The sequence below is a fragment of the Pongo pygmaeus genome, chromosome 4 (genome assembly GCF_028885625.2).
Source record: "Pongo pygmaeus isolate AG05252 chromosome 4, NHGRI_mPonPyg2-v2.0_pri, whole genome shotgun sequence".
In the NCBI taxonomy this organism is placed as follows: Eukaryota; Metazoa; Chordata; class Mammalia; order Primates; family Hominidae; genus Pongo; species Pongo pygmaeus.
In genome coordinates this window covers 177,141,484-177,164,490 of record NC_072377.2, presented here as the reverse complement: position 1 = coordinate 177,164,490, position 23,007 = coordinate 177,141,484, and the positions used below count along the sequence as shown (strand labels likewise).

Sequence of the window (23,007 nt, the reverse complement as noted above, 5' to 3'; positions counted from 1 at the left end):
TCCTCACCAGCACTTGTTATTTTCCATTTTTTAAAATTATAGCCATCTTAGTGTGTGTGGAGTTTTCTTACCCTTTTATTCCTCAAGTAAGGAAGACTTGTTTTGCCTAGGTGACATGCATCTACGAAACAGTTCCGCTATAACTGGTGGGCACTTACGCAGGCTGCCTTTTCATTCTACTGTTAGTGCATGTGAAATGTTGCAAATAAACGCATCAAACATTCCTATCAAAAATTGTAAACAAATTTTAGGCCAGACACAGTGGCTCACACCTGTAATCCCAACACTTTGGAAGGCCGAGGTGGATGGATCACTTGAGGCCAGGAGTTTGAGACCAGCCCAGCCAATATGGTGAAACCCCGTCTCTACTAAAAACACAAAATTTAGCCAGCCATGGTGGTGCACAGCTGTAGTCCCTGTTCTCGGGAGGCTGAGGCAGGAGAATTAGCTTGAACTTGGAAGGCGGAGGCTGCAGTAAACAGTGATCACACCACTGCACTTCAGCCTGGGCGACAGAGCGAGACTCCATCTCAAAAAACAACAAAAAATTTTTTTAAATATTTAAAAAAATGTTTTTTTTTCTTTTGGGATGGAGTCTCACTCTGTCACCCAGGCTGGAGTGCAATGGCGTGGTCTCTGCTCACTGCAACCTCTGCCTCCCGGGTTCAAGCGATTCTCCTGCTTCAGCCTCCCCAGTAGCTGGGACTACAGGCGCATGCCACCACACTCGCTAATTTTTGTATTTTTGGTAGAGATGGGGTTTCACTATGTTGGCCAGGCTTGTCTCGAACTCCTGACCTTGTGATCTCCCTGCCTTGGCCTCCCAAAGTGCTGGGATTACAGGTGTGAGCCACCGCACCCGGCCTAGATTTTAAATTTTAAACAGAGTGAAAGTACCCTTTGAATGCCTCCCTGTTTCTGGCCCCTCCCCAGCCTACTGTCAGGCAGTATCTTTCCTGAGTTTTCCACACATTCACAGACGCTTGTGAGCATGTATGAAGGTGTAGTTTTCCATTTTTTATGCAAAAAGTACTGTGCCATTTTTATTGTTCAATGACTTGGGGTTTTTTTGTTTTTGTGTTTTACTGAACAAATCAACAGTCTTTCCATGTTGGTATTTGTAGAGCTGTGTCATTCTTGTATTTTTGTTTATTCCTTAGTGTTGTAGGGGTGTATGGTACTTACTCTTAAGTACAGACATGATGTGTGGCTATTGTTAAGAACAATGTACGTCCCGGTTCAGCATCTGGACATCCGGCCTCTGTTTTCACACTCATGCAGGACTGCGGGCTCACATCCAGAGGTCAGTTTCCTGCAGAGCATGCCTTGTTGACCTCCTGTATCTCCTCTTTGCAGGCCAAGAATAAGGAGACGGGTACTTTGGCTGCAGCCAAAGTCATTGAAACCAAGAGTGAGGAGGAGCTGGAGGACTACATCGTGGAAATTGAGATCCTGGCCACCTGCGACCACCCCTACATTGTGAAGCTCCTGGGAGCCTACTATCACGACGGGAAGCTGTGGGTAAGGCTGCCACCCTGCCTGCCCCAGCTCAGCCCCCATGGCCTGGTGCTCTGGAGCTAGCCTTGTCCTGAAGTCTTCAGCTCTTTCTCAGCATCTGCTTTGAGGACGAGGGCTAGGGCAAGGAGATGGTGAAGTAGGGAGCTCCTGGCCACTTACCCACCCTTTCCTGTGATGCCTCCCCCTTGGGAGTAGAACTAGCGATTTGGAACAGAAAGCTCTACTGCCTGGCCTGGAGTCCCAGCCCTGCTGTTTACAAGCTGAATAATCCTAACCAAGTTCCTAACCTCTCCATGCCTTAGTTTCTCCATCTGTAAGGTGGGGCTAATAATAGTATCTAGCTCATAGAGTGATTACTGGGATTAAGTGAATTAATTCATGATAGGTGCTTAGAAGAGTGCTGGGCACATGTAAGAGCCCGGTAAGTGTTGGCTGTTTTATTATTTGTCATAGTAGCACCTCTTCTGCCACTGCTACAGCTGTTACATGGAGATCCTTCTCGATGGCTGCACTAAAGAAGGGGGCTCTTCGCCAGCCCGCTATTCTCCATCAGCATCCTCACAGTGTAGTTGTAGCTTCAAGCCCCATCTTCCAAACTCAGCAACACCCGTCAACTTCTTTTTTTTTTTTTTTTTTTTGAGATGGAGCCTCGCTCTGTTGCCCAGGCTGGAATGCAGTGGTGTGATCTTGGCTCACTGCACCCTCCGCCTCCCGGCTTCAAGCAATTCTCCTGCCTCAGCCTCCTGAGTAGCTGGGATTATAGGCATGTGCCACCATGCCTAGCTAATTTTTGTATTTTTAGTAGAGAAGGGGTTTTGCCACGTTGGCCAGGCTGGTCTCGAACTCCTGACCTCAGGTGATCCGCCAGCCTCGGCCTCCCAAAGTGCTGGGATTACTGGTGTTAGCCACCACGCCCAGTCCTCTTCATTTTTTTTTTTTTATTCTTCCAAAGAAATCCATCTTCTGACTGTGCCCTTGTCTACTGTTGGGCATTTAGGCTATTTCCTTTTCTTTCTTTCTTTTTTTATTTTTATTTTTATTTTGCTGTTATAAACAACTCTGTGATGGGCATCTTTGGATTTTTTATGTGTGCTTGTTTGAGAGCTTTTTTATGAGAATTTTTTTTTTTTTTTTGAGATGAAGTCTCACTCTGTTTTCCAGGCTGGAGTGCAGTGGCGCGATCTCGGCTGACTGCAACCTCCGCCTCCTGGGTTCAAGCAGTTCTCCTGCCTCAGCCTCCTAAGCAGCTGGGATTACAGGTGCATACCACCACGCCTGGCTGATTTTTATATTTTTAGTAGAGACGGGGTTTCACCGTCTTGGTCAGGCTCTTCTTGAACTCCTGACCTCAGGAGATCCACCTGCCTCGGCTGCCCCAAATGCTGGGATTACAGGCGTGAGGCACTGTGCCCAGCAAGAATTTTTAAGATTCTTAAATGTCTATTGCCAAACTGGCCTCACAGAGCCACTTTTGATATTAACCAAAGGAGATCTCCCATTGACCCAGCCACCCACCCAGCCACCCACTTTCCTGTCCATTCATCTTCCTCTCTGTGCATACAGCATTTGTTGGCCTGCTGACTATACCCATTAAGAAAAATAGCTATTATGTTTCTATTCCCGTTATTGATTGTGGCTGGGCACCAAGTTCTTAACTTTCCCAGGTCCAAAGATACTACTCATAGTAGCTAGCATTTATTGAGAGTTTACTGTGTGCTCGGCCTTTTGCTATGAGTTTCACTTGCATTATGTCGTTTAATCTTCATTCTGTGAGGTTGTTGCTTTATCCCATCTTACAAAAGAAAATGAGAAACAAAAAAGCTATGTGAGCTGCTTCCCAGGCCACATAGCTAGCAAGTGGCAGAGCTGGAAAACCAGATAGAGCCAAATACAGTTTGTAACTAGATTGCGACTGTCATGCTGTTGTTTAAATAAATACACTAGACTTTGCTGTCCCTAAGTTGTCACTTGAGGCTGGTGCCTTCTCTTCCAGGCCCACTGCTGTGGCCAAGACCATTTCTTTCCCTCCTCTATTGTAGCTGCCCTGACAGCCTACATTTGTGACTTTGTAGAAGGCACCAGCTCCTCCGATTTGCCTTTTAGACACTATGAGATCAAGGAAGGTGGCCCTGGAGCTGGGTAGATAAAGAGGGGGAAAGGATGGCAGGCAGGAGAGACAGCATGGGCAGCGGTGTGGAGGCATGAAAGGTACAGCCTGTTTGGGAGATGGCTGGTCTAGGGCCAGGGCAGCATGTGGTGCAAGATGAGGGGGGTAAAGTAATGGGGGCCATGTTGTAGAAGGCCCTGCATGCCAAGATGAAGACTTTTCCCTCAATCTTTTACTGCAGGGGTTCTCAAAGTACAACCCTGGGATCAGCACACCCTGGATCTTTGTTAGACATGCAGGTTATCCGGCCCCTCCTGAGGCCCATTGAGTCAGTAACTTTGAGGTGAGGCCCAGCAATTGGCGTTTTAAGGTAGGGCCCAGCAATCTAAGTGACTCTGATGCTCGTTTAAGCTTGAGAATCACTGTTTTAGGTAATGGAGACCCAGTGGTACTTTTTTGCAGGGGAGAGGCATATTCTGTGTTACAGAAAGAAGTCAGGTTTGAGAGGACAAGAGAAAAACATTGAGGCAGTTTGAGAAGTGGTAAGAATAGACTAGGCCAGGAGCCCAAGGATGTGATGTGGAACATCATCTGGTCAGGGGAGGCTTCAGAGGAAGGGACATTTGAACGGGGTCTTGCAGGATGCATAGGAGTCCTCCGGGGAGATAAGAGAAGAAAGAGCAGTCAAAGTAGAGGGACCAGCAAATGGGCAAAAGTGTAGAAGGGAGAAGTCCAGAGATACAAGTTGAAGGATGCACCAACCCTTTGATATTTCCTTCTGTGTGATGGTTCCCAGGCCCATCTTGTGACCAGGCCTGGGCTTCTGTGGCTTTAGGAGCCAACTTTTCCATGTGGATATCTTTGACAAAACCAGTTCTGGACCTGGGGTCTGCTCTCAGGGACTTTGGGATGAGAAACTGGCTGTTCCCCAAGTGTCTGAGGTCCCTTCTGTAGCCATGGCAGGCAGGGACAGATTTTCCCCCCGAGTGGGGTGGAGGTCATTCGTCACACCACCCCATGTGCAATTTGACAAGATTAGCTCATTTTTGTTCAGAATTTGTAATCATGGCAAAATCCGTCTGTGCTTCCTTATCACTACTTCTGCTTTTGAATATCAAATGGTGCAAGTTGGAGAAAAACAAGCCAAAATGCTCTAGACCAGTAGAACTGTAATGTGAGCTACATGCATCAGTTTACATTTCTTTTTTTTTTTTTTTGAGATGGAGTTTTGCTCCTGTTGCCCAGGCTGGAGTGCAATGGCGCGATCTCAGTTCACCACAACCTCCATCTCCTGTGTTCAAGAGATTCTCTTGCCTCAGCCTCCTGAGTAGCTGGGGTTACAGGCATGCACCACTACGCCTGGCTAATTTTGTATTTTTAGTAGAGATGGGGTTTCTCCATGTTGGTGGGGCTGGTCTTGAACTCCCGACCTCAGGTGATCTGCCTGCCTCGGCCTCCCAAAGTGCTGGGATTACAGGAGTGAGTCACTGCACCTGGCCTGTATGTATAATTTTACATTTCTAACAGCCACATCCAAAAGAGCAAAAAGAAACAGATGAAATTAGTTTCAATAATACAATTTATTTAACCCAGTATATAAAAGTATGACCATTTTGACATGTGATCCATTTAAAGAGTTATTGAGCTATTTCACTTTTTTTCATTCTAAGTCTTCAAGTCCAGTGTGTATTTTATACTTTTAGCACATCTCAATTTGGGAACTAAATTTTCATCAGAAATCCTTGATCTGTGTTTAGATATCATAAAATTTACAGTTGAGAAAGGTAGATTCACACACCCAAGTTTTTCCAACATTCTTAAACATTTCCTAGTAACTGAACCAAGTCTCAGTTTTCAAATTTAAAGGAATTAGAAGAGAATGGAATAATACATTTAGGTCTCTACCCTCGCCACATTTCGAACACTCAGTAGCACGTGTGTTAGTGTCTCCTGTATTGGACGGCGTAGACAGTGAAGCTCTAGATGACTCCCAGGGCCCAAAATGAGTGACTGCAAGAAGGCCTGGGCTGACCTCGTGAATGTCCTCTGCTCATAGCTACCCCCATCCTCCACCCCCAGCCCTGAGCCAGATTTTGGTCTCTGGGCAAATCTTTCAAGGGCCGGGGGGGTCTCTTTTCCAATATGTATTACAGGAGCAAGAGTGAATTCTTTGGGAAGAAAAGCTCTGGTGTCTGGCATTTGGCCCATTTCTGAATGCACATATCTCCACTATGATCAGTTTCAAGCTACCAACTCGATGTCGCTAACAGAGTTGGGAAGGCCTCTGGCCTCACGGAGCTCAAAGTCTAGTGGCAGAAACAGACAGTATGAAAGCCAGTGAAGAAGTAGATGAGAGGACTTGGGCAAGTGACAAGTGAGTGGAAGAAAAACCAGTGGGGAAATGCAGTAGGTATTCCTGGGTAGGGTCAGTAGCAGGTGCTGTAAACACGATGGACAGAGAAAGCCTCTCTCATGAGGTGACATTTTAGCTGAGAGTCAAAAGACCAGATGGAGGCAGACCTCCAAATGTGTGGGGGCAGAAAGTGCCAGGTAGAGGGAATCAGAAGTGCACAGGCCCTGAGGCAGGAGTCTGCAGAGGACCCTATAGAAGGTGTTGCGGCTGGCGCGTGGTGGAGGGAGAGCAGCAGAGTAACATGAACCGAGGCTAGACTGTCCGCGGCACATGCTGCTGAGCAGCTACTAAGTGGAAGGCCCCATTGTAGGGGCTGGGGATTCATCAGTGAGCAAGAGGGAAACGGTCCTCATCCTCATGGAGCCTCCAGTCTACATGTGGGAGACAACTAACAGCGCATGAACACATAACTCCAGCAGTGATCAGGATGGATATAAAATTGGGAAGTGGGCCTGGCGCGGTGGCTCACACCTGTAATCTCAGCACTTTGGGAGGCTGAGGTGGGTGGATCACGAATCAGGCGTTTGAGACCAGCCTGGCCAATATGGTGAAACCCCGTCTCTACTAAAAATACAAAAGTTAGCCGGGCATGGTGGCGTGTGCCTGTAATCCCAGCTACTCAGGAGGGTGAGGCAGGAGAATTACTTGAAGCCGGGAGGTGGAGGTTGCAATGAGCCAAAGATTGTGCCATTGCACTCCAGCCTGGGTGACAAGAGTGAGACTCTGACTCAATTAAAAAAAAAAAAGAAAATGATAAAGAAAAACGCAAAGGTCGACCTCTGGAGCCTGCAAGTTCGCGATCCCTCTCCTGCCTGCCACTTACTGTGAGACCAGAGCCAATTCCTTCTGTCCTTGTGCCTCAGTTTTCTCAACTGTAAAATGGGGGTCTTCACAGTAGTGCCTGTAGGAATAATTGAGCTAATAGTTGTTTACAAATAGAAAAGGTCTATAACAGGGCTGGGCACACAGAAACTTCGGTAAGTATCAGCTGTTACCTTCATCGTGCCTCTCCTTCTCTTTGGTCCCCGGCATGGGGCCTGGTGTGAAATCTGTCCACAGTAGATGTGCATTGGGGAGATGAAAGGAGACAGGATGTGCCTGCCCTTCGTGGGGCAGGGGTCTGTCGAGAGCAGCCAAAGTCCCTTTGGGGTGGCCCAGCCCAAGAACGCTCCCTAAGACTTCCTGATGAGGAAGTTGGCTGGCGCCGTGGTTACCCTCCCTGAAGGAGTGACTGTGGGCCTTTCTCAGTGTGGCTTCTTGCCTCAAACTGAGCATTCTGTAAAGAGGAAGTACTGGTCCCAGGATCAAGAGCAGGGCATGGATGGGATGAGCCTGCTGTCCACATGTGTCCCCATATGACCACACGTTGCTGGCCAGGGTTTCTGTGGCTTGTCGTCCTGGGCTCAGAGGCCAGCCCTTGGTCATTGACAGAGATTGCATATCTGACCTCAAAACAGCCAAAACTGTAAAGAGAATGTGACACCCGGAAGTAGCTGACAGTGCTGTGTACTTTAGAAAGTTGCTCAGTGTGGTAGAAGGGATCTGGGGCTGGAGTCAGGAGACCTGAGTTCTTCTTTCTTTCTTTCTTTCTTTTTTTTTTTTGAGGTGTCGTTTCGCTCTTGTTGCCCAGGCTGGAGTGCAGTGGTGTGATCTCGGCTCACTGCAACCTCTGCCTCCCGGGTTCAAGCGATTATCCTGCCTCAGCCTCCTGGCTAGCTGGATTACAGGCATGCACCACCACACCCGGCTAATTTTTGTATTTTTAGTAGAGATGGGTTTTGCCATGTTGGCCAGGCTGTTCTTGAACTCCTGACCTCAGGTGATCCACCCTCCTCAGCCTCCCAAAGTGCTGGCATTACAGGCGTGAGCCACCATGCCCAGCCCAGGAGACCTGAGTTCTGCCTGGGACCAACTAGCTGTGTGACCTGAGATAAGCGTCCTTTCCTGGGCCTCTGTTTCCTAATCCATAACTCTAGGGGCTTGGAAGGGAGGATCCCAAGGAGGTCTTTCAATGGAGTCTGCCCATTTTGTCCTGGCCCTTGTATCTGCAGTTCTGAAGTCTGGAACTGTGATCACCTGGCCCGGGGCAACCGTTTTTGGCAGTTTTGGGTGCCAGGACCCTTTCCATGGGCTGTGGGACCTGCTCTTCCTCGGGCTCCCTGGCACTCACCAACCCTGCCCTCTCTCTGGATTGGGCCTTTGGGGCACCCGGTTGTTGGGACACACACACACACACACACACACACACACACACGAGCACTTTGTAAAGCACTTTAAAGTCTGCACAGGCTCTGCAGCCCTGGAGATGGGTGTATTATTACTGTATTGACATGCCCATTTTACAGAGGGGACACCCTAAGGCTCAGGGAGGGAAAGTGGGGGAGGAGGCTGGCAGCTCCTTGGCCTAGAGGGTGAATCAGGAGGCAGGGGGTGGTGACAAAAGGAAGGAGGCAGCAACATGATGATGTGGATAGTTGGCCTCGTCAGGAATGTTTTCTGTGCTAGGCCTGTGCCGGGTGGGCTGTTTCCTGACTATCTCACCAAATCCTCACAGTTCTGTGGGATTGAGTTTTGTTTGTTTGCTTTTGTATTGCTCTGTCATCCAGGCAGGAGTGGAGTGGCATGATCTCGGCTCACTGCAACCTCTGCCTCCCAGGCTCAAGCAATCCTCCCTCCTTAGCCTCCCAAGTAGCTGGGATTACAAGCATGTGCCACCACACCCAGACAATTTTTGTATTTTTTGTAGAGACAGGGCTGGTCTCCAACTACTGGACTCAAGCGATTTGCCTGCCTCTGCCTCCCAAAGTGCTGGGATTATAGGCGTGAGCCACCGCGCCTGGCCCGAGATTGAGATGTTGTCACCCCCATTTTACAGATGTGAAGACCAAGGGTTAGAAAGGTGGAGTGGAGAGGCTCGTCCCACATGTCAGAGCCAGGCTCCAGCCCAGGTCTGCCTAGCTCCAAAGCCTTCTCTCCTGCCCCCTGGAATGCCCCTCTCTAGGTGCCAGGCTCTGGGCATCACTGGGAACAGTTCAAAGGATGCAATCTGTGACCCCCACCCTTCCACTTGAGGAGCCATCGTCCAGCAGAATGTTTTTTGGCAGGGCTTGGTGGTAAGGAGGCCTGTGCCGGAGGACCTGTCCAGCTGCTCCCTCAGGCAATGACCTTCCGGGTGCGGTTGGTGGCCCAGAGCAGATGGAGTTGTGAAGCAGCAGGTGCATAACTGAGGGCTTTGCTGGGATCCGCTGTTGGAATAGCCGGCCTGGGCTGTCTGTCTCACGTGCACAGGAGCAAGGGTGATTGTCATTCCAGGATTCGCCCACCATGTCACCAAGCATCTCCATGTAGCCCTTCCTGTCAGGTCAGTGCACCAACTGACCTTGTCCTTCCCCTGCATTAGTACTCTCCGGGCACCTCCCAGCCCTGCTTCCCTCCGCCCCCCACCCTGTCACTCACACCCTCATTCCTTCAGTTGATCATGCACAGAGTGGGATTGGAATCTGCCTGCACCCTGTCCTGCTGTGTGACCCTGGACATGCCTCTTCGTGCCTCTGAGCTCCAGGCTCTTCATCTGGACGTCGGGGATGGTAGTGCTGACCACCACAGTGTGTCCAGGGTTGGAAACCCAGCTGGCAGACAGTAGCAGTGTAGGAGGGTCCCAGACCTGCTTGTGGCTTTCATGGTGGGACTCCAAGCCAGGCATCTTAACTAGCAGGACAGGCGTGTTGCTCACAGTCCACATCAGCCAACAGATGTGTGAACCACGCCCACAGGCTACGGATGGCAGGTGTGATATGATCACATGTATATTGGTTTTCATCCACAATTCCTGGCTCATAACTCCCATAGCCCTTATTACAATGTTTTGTTATCATGTTGGGTGAGTTAGGCCTCAGGAGCAGGCCTCAGGAAACAGAGTCTCTCTCTCTGACCTTCTCCTGTCCTGCTGTCACCTGCCTAAGGCAGGACTCTAATCTTATTGTGGTTCAAGAGACTGATTCCAGAGGGGTCTTATAGGAAGGAATGCCACACAGAGAGGCCAAGAAAAGTCTGAGGCTGGGCACAGTGGCTCACGCCTGTAATCCCAGCACTTTGGGGGGCCGAGGCGGGCAGATCACGAGGTCAGAAGTTTGAGACCACCCTGGCCAATATGGTGAAACCCCATCTCTACTAAAAATACAAAAAAATTAGCTGGGCATGGTGACATGTGCCTGTGGTCCCAGCTATTCAGGAGGCTGAGGCAGGAGAATGGCGTGAACCTGGGAGGTGGAGGTTGTGCCACTGCCCTCCAGCCTGGACGACAGAGCAAGACTCTGTCTCAAAAAAAAAAAAAAAAGAAGAAAGAAAGAAAAGTCTGAGCAGCAGGCCTTGCTGGGTTTGAATCGTGCACTTTTTTTTTCCAATCACGTCTCTGTACACGGTTGTCAGTCACGCCTGTGTAATGAAGTCTCCATAAAATCCCAAGAGGATAGGGTTCAGGGAACCTCTGGACAGCTGACCAGGTGGAGCTTCCTGGAGGGTGGTGTACCCGGGAAGGGCATGGAAGCCCTGTGCCCCTTCCCCCAGCCTCACCATACACATCCCTTCATCTGTATCCTTTGTAATATCTTCTATAATGAATCAGTAAACATAAGTAAATGTTTCCATGAGTTCCATGAGCCAGTTCCAGCAAATGAACCAAACCCAAAGCAGGGGTTGTGGGAGCCCCAACTGGAAGCCAGTATCTCAGAAGGTCCAGAGGCCTCGACGTGCAACTGGTATGTGGGGTGGAGGGGCGCAGTCTTGGAGCCTGAACCCTCAGCCTGTGAGATCTGACGCTGTCTGCCGGTAGATAGTGTTGGAATTGAATCGGAGAACACGCAGCTGGTGTCCACTGCATGTGTGTGGGGAAAAGCCCCACATTTGGACACAGATGTCTTCTGTGTTGATGATTGTGGTATGAGAACAGAGGAAAAACAAGGTTTGAAAGTTATTCCTCAACAGCAAGCTTTTTGTACTATTTGAATTGGTGTGGCCCTTTATATATCCACACCTTTCATATAAGAGTCCAGACATCTGACTTGGCCTGAAGGATCAGCGGCTCCGGCCCCACGGGTCCTATTCCCTCACAGGCTCTGTGCGCCAGGTTGGGTGTGGCTGCCCCTCTACATAGGTACACGCTCCCTGGTTTGTCCTGCCCCGGCCAGGTGACCACTCTGGATTCATGCTCCTTCCTGGTATGAGACAGGAGCAGATGATTCCAGTGCTGTGGGAAGGAGTGTGGAGACAAGGGACGTGCGGGGGGCTGTGGGGCTGTGTTCTGTTTTCCTTGTGTTTCTTGAGCTGCTTTCTTCTTCCTGGCCTTGGGAGTGCGTTGTCTCTGGTGGAACCTTTAGCAGTTGCAGCTGTCGTGGCCTCTGTCCCCGTCGTGATAACACCTACCTGTGTCTGGCATTCCACATGCATGATCTCATGTGGTTGGCCTCCCACCTCCCTCGGGTAGACAGGGTAGCAGTGATTCACTCAGTCATTCATTCATTCACCATCACATGTTTCCCCGGGGAGCACCGGCTGTGGGCCAGGCAGTTTAGGTGCTGGGGCACAGACACAAAGGCCTGCCCTCTGGAAATTTACATTCTAAAGGGGGCAGGGAGGAGGGGGAGGCAGACAACAGACAATAAAAGTAAGGCGTATAGTATGTGAGTTGGTGACGTGAGTTGGTGACGTGTGCTGTGGACGACAGATGGGCGCCACACAGTGTGTGTGTGCGCGCAGTGTTTTACTGTCCTGTGGGAGGTGTGAGCTTGCCCAGGACACCTGTTGTTTCTCCAGCCTTTCACGGGGCAGGCGCTGGTGCAGGGTTGTCTCTATGCGTGGTGATTTCGGTTTCCAGCACGGACACGGCATGGACACAGCATGGACATGCTACTCATGGCTGTGCTGTACTCACTGGACGCCAGGTTCTGAGCTACAGGCTTTCCCTGTATGATCCCATGTGATCAAACCAGGGAGGCAGCCTCTACCATCACCCCCACTTTACAGATGAGCATACTGAGGCTTGGATCTCCGAAGTTACTTGTCCCAAGGTCATTCTGTTAGTGTCCGGCCATAATTGGGACCCAGGTGTGTCTGGCTCCAGAGTGGAAACCCATTGCTCACCTTGGTTCACGTGGGAGCTTTGGTTCTTTGGAGACATATGTCCCTTGAATAATGAATCCGGGAAGGCTGGGGGTTGCCCTTAGGGAAGTGGTTCTTCCCTGGCTTTCTGAGCGGGCTCTGAGCGGGCCAGCGCATGCTCTGCCTGCAGGGGCCACCGCCCCGCACTGCCACCCCCTCTCTTGGTTTGAGTCCTATCTGTCCCTCAAGGACCAACTTGAAGGTCACAAAACCTTTAGCAATTTGAGTTGAATGTGCTGCCTTCCAGCAGCTGGTGTGCTTTTCCCTGTCCCTTCTTACGCTTGTCCTGGGATTTGTGAGTCCATCTCCTGACCTCCTCCCTGGGGGTCACTTCCCTCAGGGCAGGGGCGTGGGCCTGGCTCCTTCCCCTTTGTGTCCAGCACTGTCCTTAGCAGAGCTGGCTTTAGAGAACAGTGGCCAGAGAGGCAGACGGTCAAATGGATGAAAAATGTCCCTGCAGACACAGAACTGCCTTTGTCTCTCTGCTAGGGCTGAAGTCCGGTTAGCATCTGCACAGAGTCTGATCTTAGCGCCGATCTTGGCATTTCTGGAAGATGAGATGGACTCAAGCTCAGGGGACTTTGACCCCAGAGCCAGTGCTTGCGACCTGTGGGCCTGATAGTACCTGAGGGAGTTAGGGCCCCTGAAATTGAGTCGCCTCGGTTTCATCCTGAGGTGCCTTGGGACTTGGGCACGTGTAGTTAGGTGTGCAGCCACCTGAGTCTCCTCATCTGTAAAAGGGGGTGGGGGGTATCTAAGTCATCCCTTAGATGTTCCCTCCCCTTTGCCTCGGCAGGACTCCCTTCACCCAGCCCCGTGGCATGTACACGTTTAGGAACCTCAAGGTCACTCCCTCTGTTCCAGATGCCCTTGCCCATGGGTGAACTCAGTTCACCCCGCTCAAGGGCAGTCCTAATTCCTTCCCCAGGCTTCCTTCGAATGTGGTGGGTGAGGCCGGGGGTGGAGGAACACGGCCGGCCCAGCGTTCCTGGGAGGCCTGGGGGTGTAGGCTGCCTTGTCAATGGCAGCATTGTTTGGCCTGGAGCTCAGAGATGGGGAGATTCTGGGACTCCACCCACAGCAGCTGGCTGCTGATATGCTGAGGACATTTCTCTGTTGACTGTTGTGTTTTTTGGTGTCTGCCTCCAGGGACTTGCTTCTCAGGCGCAGGCCTTGGTTGGATAACTTTTGTCTTCTGTGCTGTATTGGAGAGGCTAAGGAGGTTCCCAGCACCGCCCCACTGACAGCATCTCTCAGTGCAGGGAGGCCTGGGGGGCTGATGGTCATGCCTACCTCTGCTTGCGCAGGAAGAAACAAGCCCAGAGAGGGAAAGCGGCTTGCCCGTGGCTACACAGCTAGGCTATCCATGTGTCTTGGAGTCAGACTGACCTTGGTTTATACTCTGGTTCTGTCACTTATTAGCTGAGTGGCTTCGGGGAAGCCCCTTCCCCACCAAACCTCAGTTTCCCCATCTGTAAAACAGGAATATGTGTATTGCTCATGAGATTAAGTGAAGGAATGCTTATCAAACACTGAGCCCCATGCCACGTATGCACTAGTGGCTCAGTAATGGCAGCCATCATCTCTTCTCCCTTGGTTGGCAGTAGAGGGAGGGACTGGCTTGCCTTTGTCCTACTTCATTTGCACAATCTGGCTGTCGTCTCTGTTAGCCATCTTTTGGCTGTTCTGCCCCTGATTTCTGGGCATCTTAAGGCTACTGAATTTTTTCATTCATGTTTATTCATTCATTTATTCAACAAACACTTATGATGATGTACTAGGTCCCGGGCTTTGATATTGGATCGTATGAAGGGAATTTTTTCAGATGTAAACTGCTTCTTCAAGGATAAAGTGACTTCGGTCACTTTGAACCTACACAGTCCATGTTGCAAATGACCTTATCGCTGTTGAGAGCTTCATTTTCCAGATGGGAAAACAGCAGAGGCTCAGAGCAGGAAAGAGGTCAGGACAGCCCCACAGAAGGACGGTGGCAGACCCAGGACCATGTCCACATCTCCTGGCTGTGGCTTATTTAATTTGAGTTCTAGGAGTTTTGCTAACATTTATTTATTGAGCAACCCAGGACATGCTCTTGGCCTCAGGAAAGCCCAGGGAGGTGAGGGGACCCAGGCCCAAAGCACCGTGTGGTCACTGCGTGTTGATGCCTCACCTCTGGAGTCAAAGTGCCTCAATTTTCTTTCTTTCTTTTTTCTTTTCTTTTCTTTTTCTTTTTTTTTTTTTGAGACAGTATCTGGCTGTGTTGCTTAGCCTGGAGTGCAGTGGCACGATCTTGGCTCACTGCAGCCTCTGCCTCCCGGTTCAAGCTATTCTCCTGCCTCAGCCTCCCGAGTAGCTGGGATTATAGACATGTGCCACCACACCTGGCTGACTTGTATTTTTACTAGAGACAGGGTTTGGCCTTGTTGCCCAGGCTGGTCTCGAATTCCTGAGCTCGTGAACCACTGTGCCTAGCACTCGGTTTTTTCTTAAGGACAGCTGGGGCTGTGACAGTGCTAACCCAATTCCTGCTGGCCCTACTGCCTATGCGCTGTAAAAGTTAATGTCTAAACCCTGTGGGTGGTCCAGGCTCACCCTTATCTGGGCTGGGACATCCTGGCTTCCTTATCTCTGGTGAGCAAGCTCACTTGGTATGTGTGTGTGCTGACCAGTAGGGCCCAGAGAGGGCTGGAGCAAAGAAACAGAGGGGCCTTTTCCCCCACCCACCCAGGGGCTGTGACCCAGCCTGTTTGTGGCTTCCTCCTTGAGGCATGAGGAGGGATGGGGTGCTTAGATCTCTGCCACTTATCTGTGACCTTAATCTTCCTGAGCCTCAGTTTGCCCATATGTAAAATGGGAATAAAATAATACCTAGTACTCGATAACATTTATCAGGCATTGACTTACTGTGTACCAGGCAATGTCTTTTGTTCTGACATACATTATCCTACTTAATCCTCACAATAAATCTTATGAGGCCCAGGCATTTTTTAGGATACCTACCTCAAATAGTGAGTGTGAGATAATTCATGGAAAGCACTTAGCATACGGCCTGGCACAGAGTAAGCTCTCAAATTGCATTAGGTGTCGTAGATGGGGATACCGAGGCTGGCCCAGGTTAAACTGCTAACTGCCTGCCTTGTGGGGATTTTGGGGACATGATGTAAAACCATAGAACACCTGCACACGTCAGATTTTCTTTGTGCGCATTACTTAGAAGGGTGGAAATCAACTTGGCACAGCACTTTGGTGTCAATATTTATTCCTAGAGGGTTGGTTTGGTGGAGAAGAGAGATTTTAAAATCCTAGCTCTGTCAGTCCTAAGCAATATTGAGCTGATTCCTAATTTGCACAGCTCTAAAGACGTTTGTGTAGTAATCAGTCCCACAGCAACTCTAAGTGGACACTGGGCCAAGAAGGCAAATAATTACTTAAATTGAGGTGTGCAGGTCTAATGCTGGGTGCGTGACGTGTGCTGTCTCATTTATCCCCGCCTGGCAGGTGGAGATAACCACCCAGAACCATAGATTGGCCTCCTGAATGTGAACTCCCAGGAGATGGAAACTGTTTTTTCACTGCTGTATTCCCAGTGGCTAAAACAATGCCTGGTACAGGGCAGGTGCCTGATAAATTTATGAATGAATGGACGAGTTACCTTAGAGGTGTTGCGGCCTGCCAGGATCACGTAGCAAGGCCCCAACCCTTACACGGCACCACGACAGCTGCTCAATCTAAACTGATGGGGGTCATGGAACACAGGTGTCCAGTTTCCTTTGGCCCTCAGCCAGAGAAGAAAGCAGCGATTACAGGCTGCTGTGACATCCCCCATCAGACACCCTCTGAGAGCGCATATAGGCTGAGGTCGCCAGGGAAACAAGGAGTTCCTGGGTGCAGAGACCATACCTCTGACAAGAGGGCCCAGATAGAGCAGGCACCTCCCTTACCAGAGTGTATTACCTGTATCTAAGCCCATGCAGGACCACCTTATTTTTCTCTCTTTTAAATTTTTTGTTTTTTTTTTTTTGAGACAGGGTCTGGCTCTGACACATAGGCTGGAGTGTATGTAGTGGCACAATCGGCTCACTGCAACCTCTGATTCCTGGGCGCAAGCCATCCTCCCACCTCAGCCTCCTGAGTAGCTGGGACCATAGGCACGCACCACTATGCCTGGCTAATTTTTTTTTGTATTTTTTGTAGATACGGGGTCTCACTTTGTTGCCCAGGCTGGTCTCGAACTCCTGAGCTTAAGCAATCTTCCCGCCTCGGCCTCCCAAAGTGCTGGGATTACAGGCATGAGCCACTGCTCCTGGCCCTAAATTGTATTTTCTTGTGATAAGAACACTTAATGTGAGACTACTCTTTAATCACATTTTAACATGTACAGCACATTGTTACAGACCAGAGGTATAGCGTTGTCCAACAGATCTCCGGAGCTTATTCATCTGGCTTAACTGAAACTTTATGCCCAGTAATGAGTAACTCCCCATTTCCTCCACCATCAGCCCCTGGCAGCCACCATTCCACTCTTGATTCTAGGAGTTTGACTGTTTTACCAGATTCCTCATTTAAGTGGAATCTGCAGTACTTGTCTTTCCGTGACTGGCTTATTCCATGTAGCATGATGTCCTCAGGGTTCATCCATATTGTCTCACTTTGCGGAATTTCCTTCTTAAGGCAGAATAGGGATCCATTATGTGTACATACCACATTTTCTTTATCCATTCATCTGTCGGTGGACATTTAGGTTGTTTCTACATCTTGGCTTTTATGAATAGTGCCGCGATGAACATGGGGGTACAGGTATCTCTTCGGGATCCTGCTTTTAATGCTTTGGGATAAATACCCAGAAGTGGGATTGCTGGATCATATAGTAGTTCTATTTTTGTTTTTATTATTTATTTATTTATTTATTTTTGAGACAGAGTCTTGCTCAGTTGCCCAGGCTGGAGTGCAGTGGCACAATCTTGGCTCACTGCAACCTCCGCCTCCCGGATTCAAGCGATTCTCCTGCCTCAGCTTCCTGAGTAGCTGGGATTACAGGCATGTGCCACCATGCCAGGCTAATTTTTGTATTTTTAGTACAGACAAGGTTTTGCCATGTTGGCCAGGCTGGTCTGGAACTCCTAACCCCAGGTGATCCACCTGCCTTGGCCTCCCAAAGTGACGGGATTACAGGCATGCACCACCACACCTGGCCAAGTAGTTCTGTTTTTAATTTTTGAGGAACTTCCATACTGTTTTCTATAGCAGCTGCACTGTTTTGTATACCCACCAACAGTGTGCAAGTGCTCCCTTTTCTCCACATCCTCATCAACACGTGTCATCTTTTGTCTTCTTGATGATAGCCATTTTTACAGGTGTAAGATGATACATATCTCACTGTGGTTTTGATTTACCTTTCCGTGATGATTAGTGATGTTGAGCATCTTTTTATTTACCTGTTGGACATTTATATGTTGTCTTTGAAGAAGTGTCCATTCAAGTCCTTCATTCATTTTTTTAATTGGGATATTAGGGTTTTTTTGCAATCGAGTTGTAGGAGTTCCTTATATATTTTGGAGATTAATCCCATGTTAAATGTATGGTTTGCAAATATTTCTCCCCATTTTGTAGGCTGCCTTTTCATTCTACTGATTGTCTCCTTTGCTGTGCAGAACTTTTGAGTTTGATGTATCCCACTTGTTTATTTTTGGGTTTTTTTTTTTTTTTTTTTTTTTGGCCTGTGCTTTTGGTGTAATGTCCCTGAAATCATTGCCAAGATCGATGTTAGGAAGCCTTTCCCCTATGATTTCTTCTAGGAGTTTTATGACACATTTATATGTGTCATCTTTAATTTCTTTTGGCAACAATTTGTAGTTTTCAGTGCACAGGTCTTTTGCCTCCTTTTTTAAGTTTAACTTAAGTTTAAGTTTTTAAGTTTAACACTTCACTTTTTAATTCATTTTGAGTTGATTTTTGTATATGGTATAAGGTAGGGCTCCAGCTTCTCTCTCTTTCATGTATATCTAGTTTTCCCAGCTCCATTTATCAAAAAGACTGTTCCTTCCTTACTGATTGGTCTTGTTGGCATCCTTGCCATATAATTGACTTGACATACATAGTCAAGGCAAGTCAATCTTGACTATATATGTCAAGGTTTATTTCTGGACTCCCTCTCTCTGTTTTTTTTTTTTTTTCCAGAGATGGGGTCTCACTATATTGCCCAGGCTGGTCTTGAATTCCTGGGCTCAAGCAGTCCTCTCACCTCCCAAGGTGCTGAGATTACAAGTGTGAGCCATCATGCCCAGCCTTATTTCTGGACTCTCTATTCTGTTCTCTTGATCCATATGTCTGTCTTTATGCCAGTACCACACTGTATTGGTTACTGTAGCATTGTAGTACATTTTGAAATCTGGAAGTGTGCGACCTTCACCTTTGTTTTTCTTTTTCAAAATTGTTTTGGCTATTTAGGGTCCCTTGAGAGTCCATAATATTTTAGGATAGATTTTTCTATTTCTGTAAAAGATGCCATCAGGATTTGACAGGGATTACACTGAATCTGTAGATCATGTTGGGTAGTATTGACACCTTAACAATATTAAGTCTTCCGATCCATAAACCTGGGATGTCTTCCATTTATATGTGTCATCTTTAATTTTTATTTTTTATTTTATTTTGAGACGGAGTCTCGCTCTGTCGCCCAGGCTGGAGTGCGGTGGCGTGATCTCAGCTCACTGCAAGCTCTGCCTCCTGGGTTCACGCCATTCTCCTGCCTCAGCCTCCCAAGTAGCTGGGACTACAGGCACCCGCCACCACGTCCGGCTGATTTTTTGTATTTTTTTAGTAAAGACAGGGTTTCACTGTGTTAGCCAGGATGGTCTCGATCTCCTGACCTCGTGATCCGCCCGCCTCGGCCTCCCAAAGTGCTGGGATTACAGGTGTGAGCCACTGCGCCCGGCCAATCTTTAATTTTTTTTTGCAACAATTTATAATTTTCAGTGCACAGGACTTTTGCCTCCTTTTCAAAGTTTATTTCTTCTTAAGTTTCTAGGAATACTATATAAACATTCCTAAGTATATTCATTTTTTTGATGCTGTTGTAAATTGAATTTTTTGTTTATTCATTGTTAGTATGTAGAAACACAGTTGATTTTTGTGTGCTTATCTTATACCTGCAACTAAATGTGTTTATTAATTCTAACTTTCTTGCATAATCTTTAGCATTTTCTACATATAAGATTATGTTGTATACCAACAGAAATAATTTTATTGGCTGGGCGCGGTGGCTCACGCCTGTAATCCCAGCACTTTGGGAGGCCAAGGTGGGCGGATCACAAAGTCAGGAATTCGAGACCAGCCTGGCCAATATGGTGAAACCGCCTCTCTACTAAAAATACAAAAAAATTAGCCAGGCGTGGTGGCACATACCTGTAATTCCAGCTACTTGGGAGGCTGAAGCAGGAGAATTGCTTGAACCCGGGAGGCGGAAGTTGCAGTGAGCCAAGATTGTGCCACTGCATCCAGCCTGGGTGACAGAGTGAGACTCCATCTCAATAAAAAAAAAATAATAATTTTATTTCTGCTTTCCAATTTAGATGTCTTTTATTCCATTTTGTTGCCTAAGTGCACTGGTTAGGACTCCCAGTGCTATGTTGTATAGGCGTGGTGAGCATGGGCATTTTTACCTTGTTCGTGATCTTGGAGGAAAAGCTTTCAGTCTTTCACCATTAAGTGTGATGTTAACTGTGCATTTTTAATATATGGCCTTTAATATATGGCTTTTTTTTTTTTTTTTTTTTGAGACAGAGTCTCGCTGTGTCACCCAGGCTGGAGTGCAGTGGCACGATCTCGGCTCACTGCAAGCTCTGCCTCCAGGTTCATGCCATTCTCCTGCCTCAGCCTCCCGAGTAGCTAGGACTACAGGTGCCCGCCACCACGCCTGGCTAATTTTTTTTTTTTTTTTTTTTGTATTTTTAGTAGAGATGGGGTTTCACCGTGTTAGCCAGGATGGTCTCGATCTGCTGACCTTGTGATCCGCCCACCTCAGCCTCCCAAAGTGCTGAGATTACAGACGTGAGCCACTGTGCCTGGCCCAATATATGGCCTTTTAATATATGACCTTTATATATGTTGAGGTTGTTTTCTTCTGTTTTGTTTGTTGAGTATTTCTCATGAAGTGGTGTTTAACTGTGCCAAATGCTTTTTGTGCTTTAATTGAGATGATCATGTGGTTTTTTATCTCCTTTCATCGTGTTAATGTGGTATATTACATTGATAGATTTTTGTATGTTGAACCATCCTTACATTCCAGGAATAAATCCCACTTGGTCATGGTGTAATCTCTCTTTTAATATTTGAATATGATTTGCAAGTATTTTATTGAGTATCTTTGCATCAGTATGTCAGAGGCATTCAAACCAGAGTGACTTCGTCTTGAATAGGGGCTGGGTAAAATGAGGCTAAGACCTGCTGGGCCACATTCTCAGGAGGTTAGGTATTCTTAGCCCTAAGACGATTATAGTTAAGGGAACAGAAACAGACCCAGGATATAACAGACCCAGGAAGTGTCCTGATGTCCTGATATCTTAAGAACAAAAACATTCCTAGTTTTAAAATAAGCCTCACTTTAAAGATAATAATATATGAACAGTGAGAACACATGGACACTGGGAGGGGAACATCACACACCGGGGCCTGTTGCGGGCTAGGGGAGGGATAGCATTAGGAGAAATATCTAATGTAGATGATGGGTTGATGGGTGCAGCAAACCATCATGGCACGTGTATACCTATGTAACAAACCTACATGTTCTGCACGTGTATCCCAGAACTTAAAGTATAATAATAATAAAAAAAGATAATAATAAAGGCTCTTGTGAAAGACAGTAGTTACACAAAGATTAGCAATCCTTTATCACAAACCCTTGTAGTAGAGCACATCTCCCCTTCATGATTTTTGTTATATATAGGCAAGCATTGTACCTAGGTGGGCACATTCCTCCTGTTATTTTTTGGAATGCCATGCTCTGCATATGGAATAGCTATTTCACTTCTTTACTTTATTTATTTATTTATTTATTTTTGAGACAGAGTCTCACTTTGTCACCCAGGCTGGAGTGCAGTGGCGTGATCTCGGCTTGCTGCAAGCTCCGCCTCCTGGGTTCATGCCATTCTCCTGCCTCAGCCTCCCGACTAGCTGGGAGTACAGGTGCCTGCCACCACGCCCAGCTAAGTTTTTGTATTTTTAATAGAGATGGGGTTTCACCATGTTGGCCGGGCTGGTCTCGAACTCCTGACCTCACGTGATCCACCGCCTCAGCCTTCCAAAGTGCTGGGATGACAGGGATGAGCCACCGCGCCCAGCCTGTTTGGAGGTTTTAAATTACTGTTCAGTCTCCTTAGAAGTTACATCTATTCAGGTCTTCTATTTCTTCATGATTCAGGCTTGCCAGGCTGTGTTGCTAGGAATTTTTCTGTTTCATCTAGTTTATCCAGTTTGTTGTCATACGGTTGTTCATAGTACTCTCTGATAGTCCTTTCTGTCAAATCAGTAGTAATGTGTCCCCTTTCATTTCTGATTGTAGTAATTTGAGGTTTTTTTTTCTTTTTTTCTTTTCTTTTTCTTTCTTTTGTTTATTTATTTATTTATTTTGAGACAGAGTCTCACTCTGTTGCCTAGGCTGGAGTGCAGTGGTGTGATCTCGGCTCACTGCAACCTCCGCCTCCTGGGTTCAAGCGATTCTCATACCTCAGCCACCCAAGTAGCTGGGATTACAGGCATGCGCCACCAATACTGGCAAATTTTTGTATTTTTAGTAGAGACAGGGTTTCTCTGTGTTGGCCAGGCTGGTCTTGAATGCCTGACCTCAGGTGATCCACTCTCCTCGGCCTCCCAAAGCACTGGGATTACAGGCGTGAGCCACTGTGCCTGGCCATAATTTGAGTTTTTATTTTAGTCTGTTTATCTAATGAACATATTTTAAAAATTCTTTTGGATCTATATGTAGGAGGGAATTGCCATTTGGATCAATGGTAATGCTACGTTTAACATATTGAGGAACTGCCGGACTCCTTCCCAAAGTGCCTGGACTGCACATTTTACATTACCACCATCAGTGTATGAAGGTTCTGATTTCTCCATATTCCTGCCAACACTTACTGTTGTTTATCTTTTGTTTTTTGAGATGGAGTCTCACTCTGTCTCCCAGGCTGGAGTGCAGTGACGTGATCTTGGCTCACTGCAACCTCCGCCTCCCGGGTTCAAATGATTCTTTTGTCTCAGCCTCCTAAGTAACTGGGACTACAGGCGTGCGCCACCACACCTGGCTAATTTTTGTATTTTTATTAGAGACAGGGTTTCACTATGTTGGCCAGGCTGTCTTGAACTCCTGACCTCAGGTGATCCACCCACCTCAGCCTCCCAAAGTGCTGGGATTACAGACGTGAGCCACTGTGCCCGGCCTTGTTCATGTTTTTAATTCTGAGCATTCTAGCATGTGTGAAGTGGTATCTCATTTTGGTTTTGATTAGTGTTTCCCTAATGACTAGTAATGTTGAGCATCTTTTCATATGCCTAGTGGCCATTTGTACATCTTCTTTGGAAAAACATCTATTCAAATCTTTTGCCTATTTTCAGATTGGGTTATTTGCTCTTTTATTGTTGAGTGCTATGAGTTCTTTATGTATTCTGGATACTAGTCCTTTATCAGATATATGATTTGCAAATATTTTCCATTTGTGGGTTACTTTTTCTTTTTCTTTTTATTTGAGATAGAGTCTTGTTCTTTCTCCCAGGCTGGCGTGCAGTGTCACAATCATTGCACACTGCATTCTCGACC

General features: G+C 47.6%; 1 protein-coding gene across 1 annotated transcript in view; it reads left to right on the top strand.

Moving 5' to 3' along the window:
* The window catches only part of STK10 (serine/threonine kinase 10), a 143,343-nt gene that overhangs the window by 30,169 nt on the left and 90,167 nt on the right, over positions 1-23,007 (top strand). Inside the window, exon 2 of the mRNA XM_054488687.2 lies at positions 1,357-1,521. Within this exon, the coding sequence (XP_054344662.1) occupies positions 1,357-1,521 (165 nt within the window). The remainder of the gene's footprint in view (positions 1-1,356; positions 1,522-23,007) is intronic.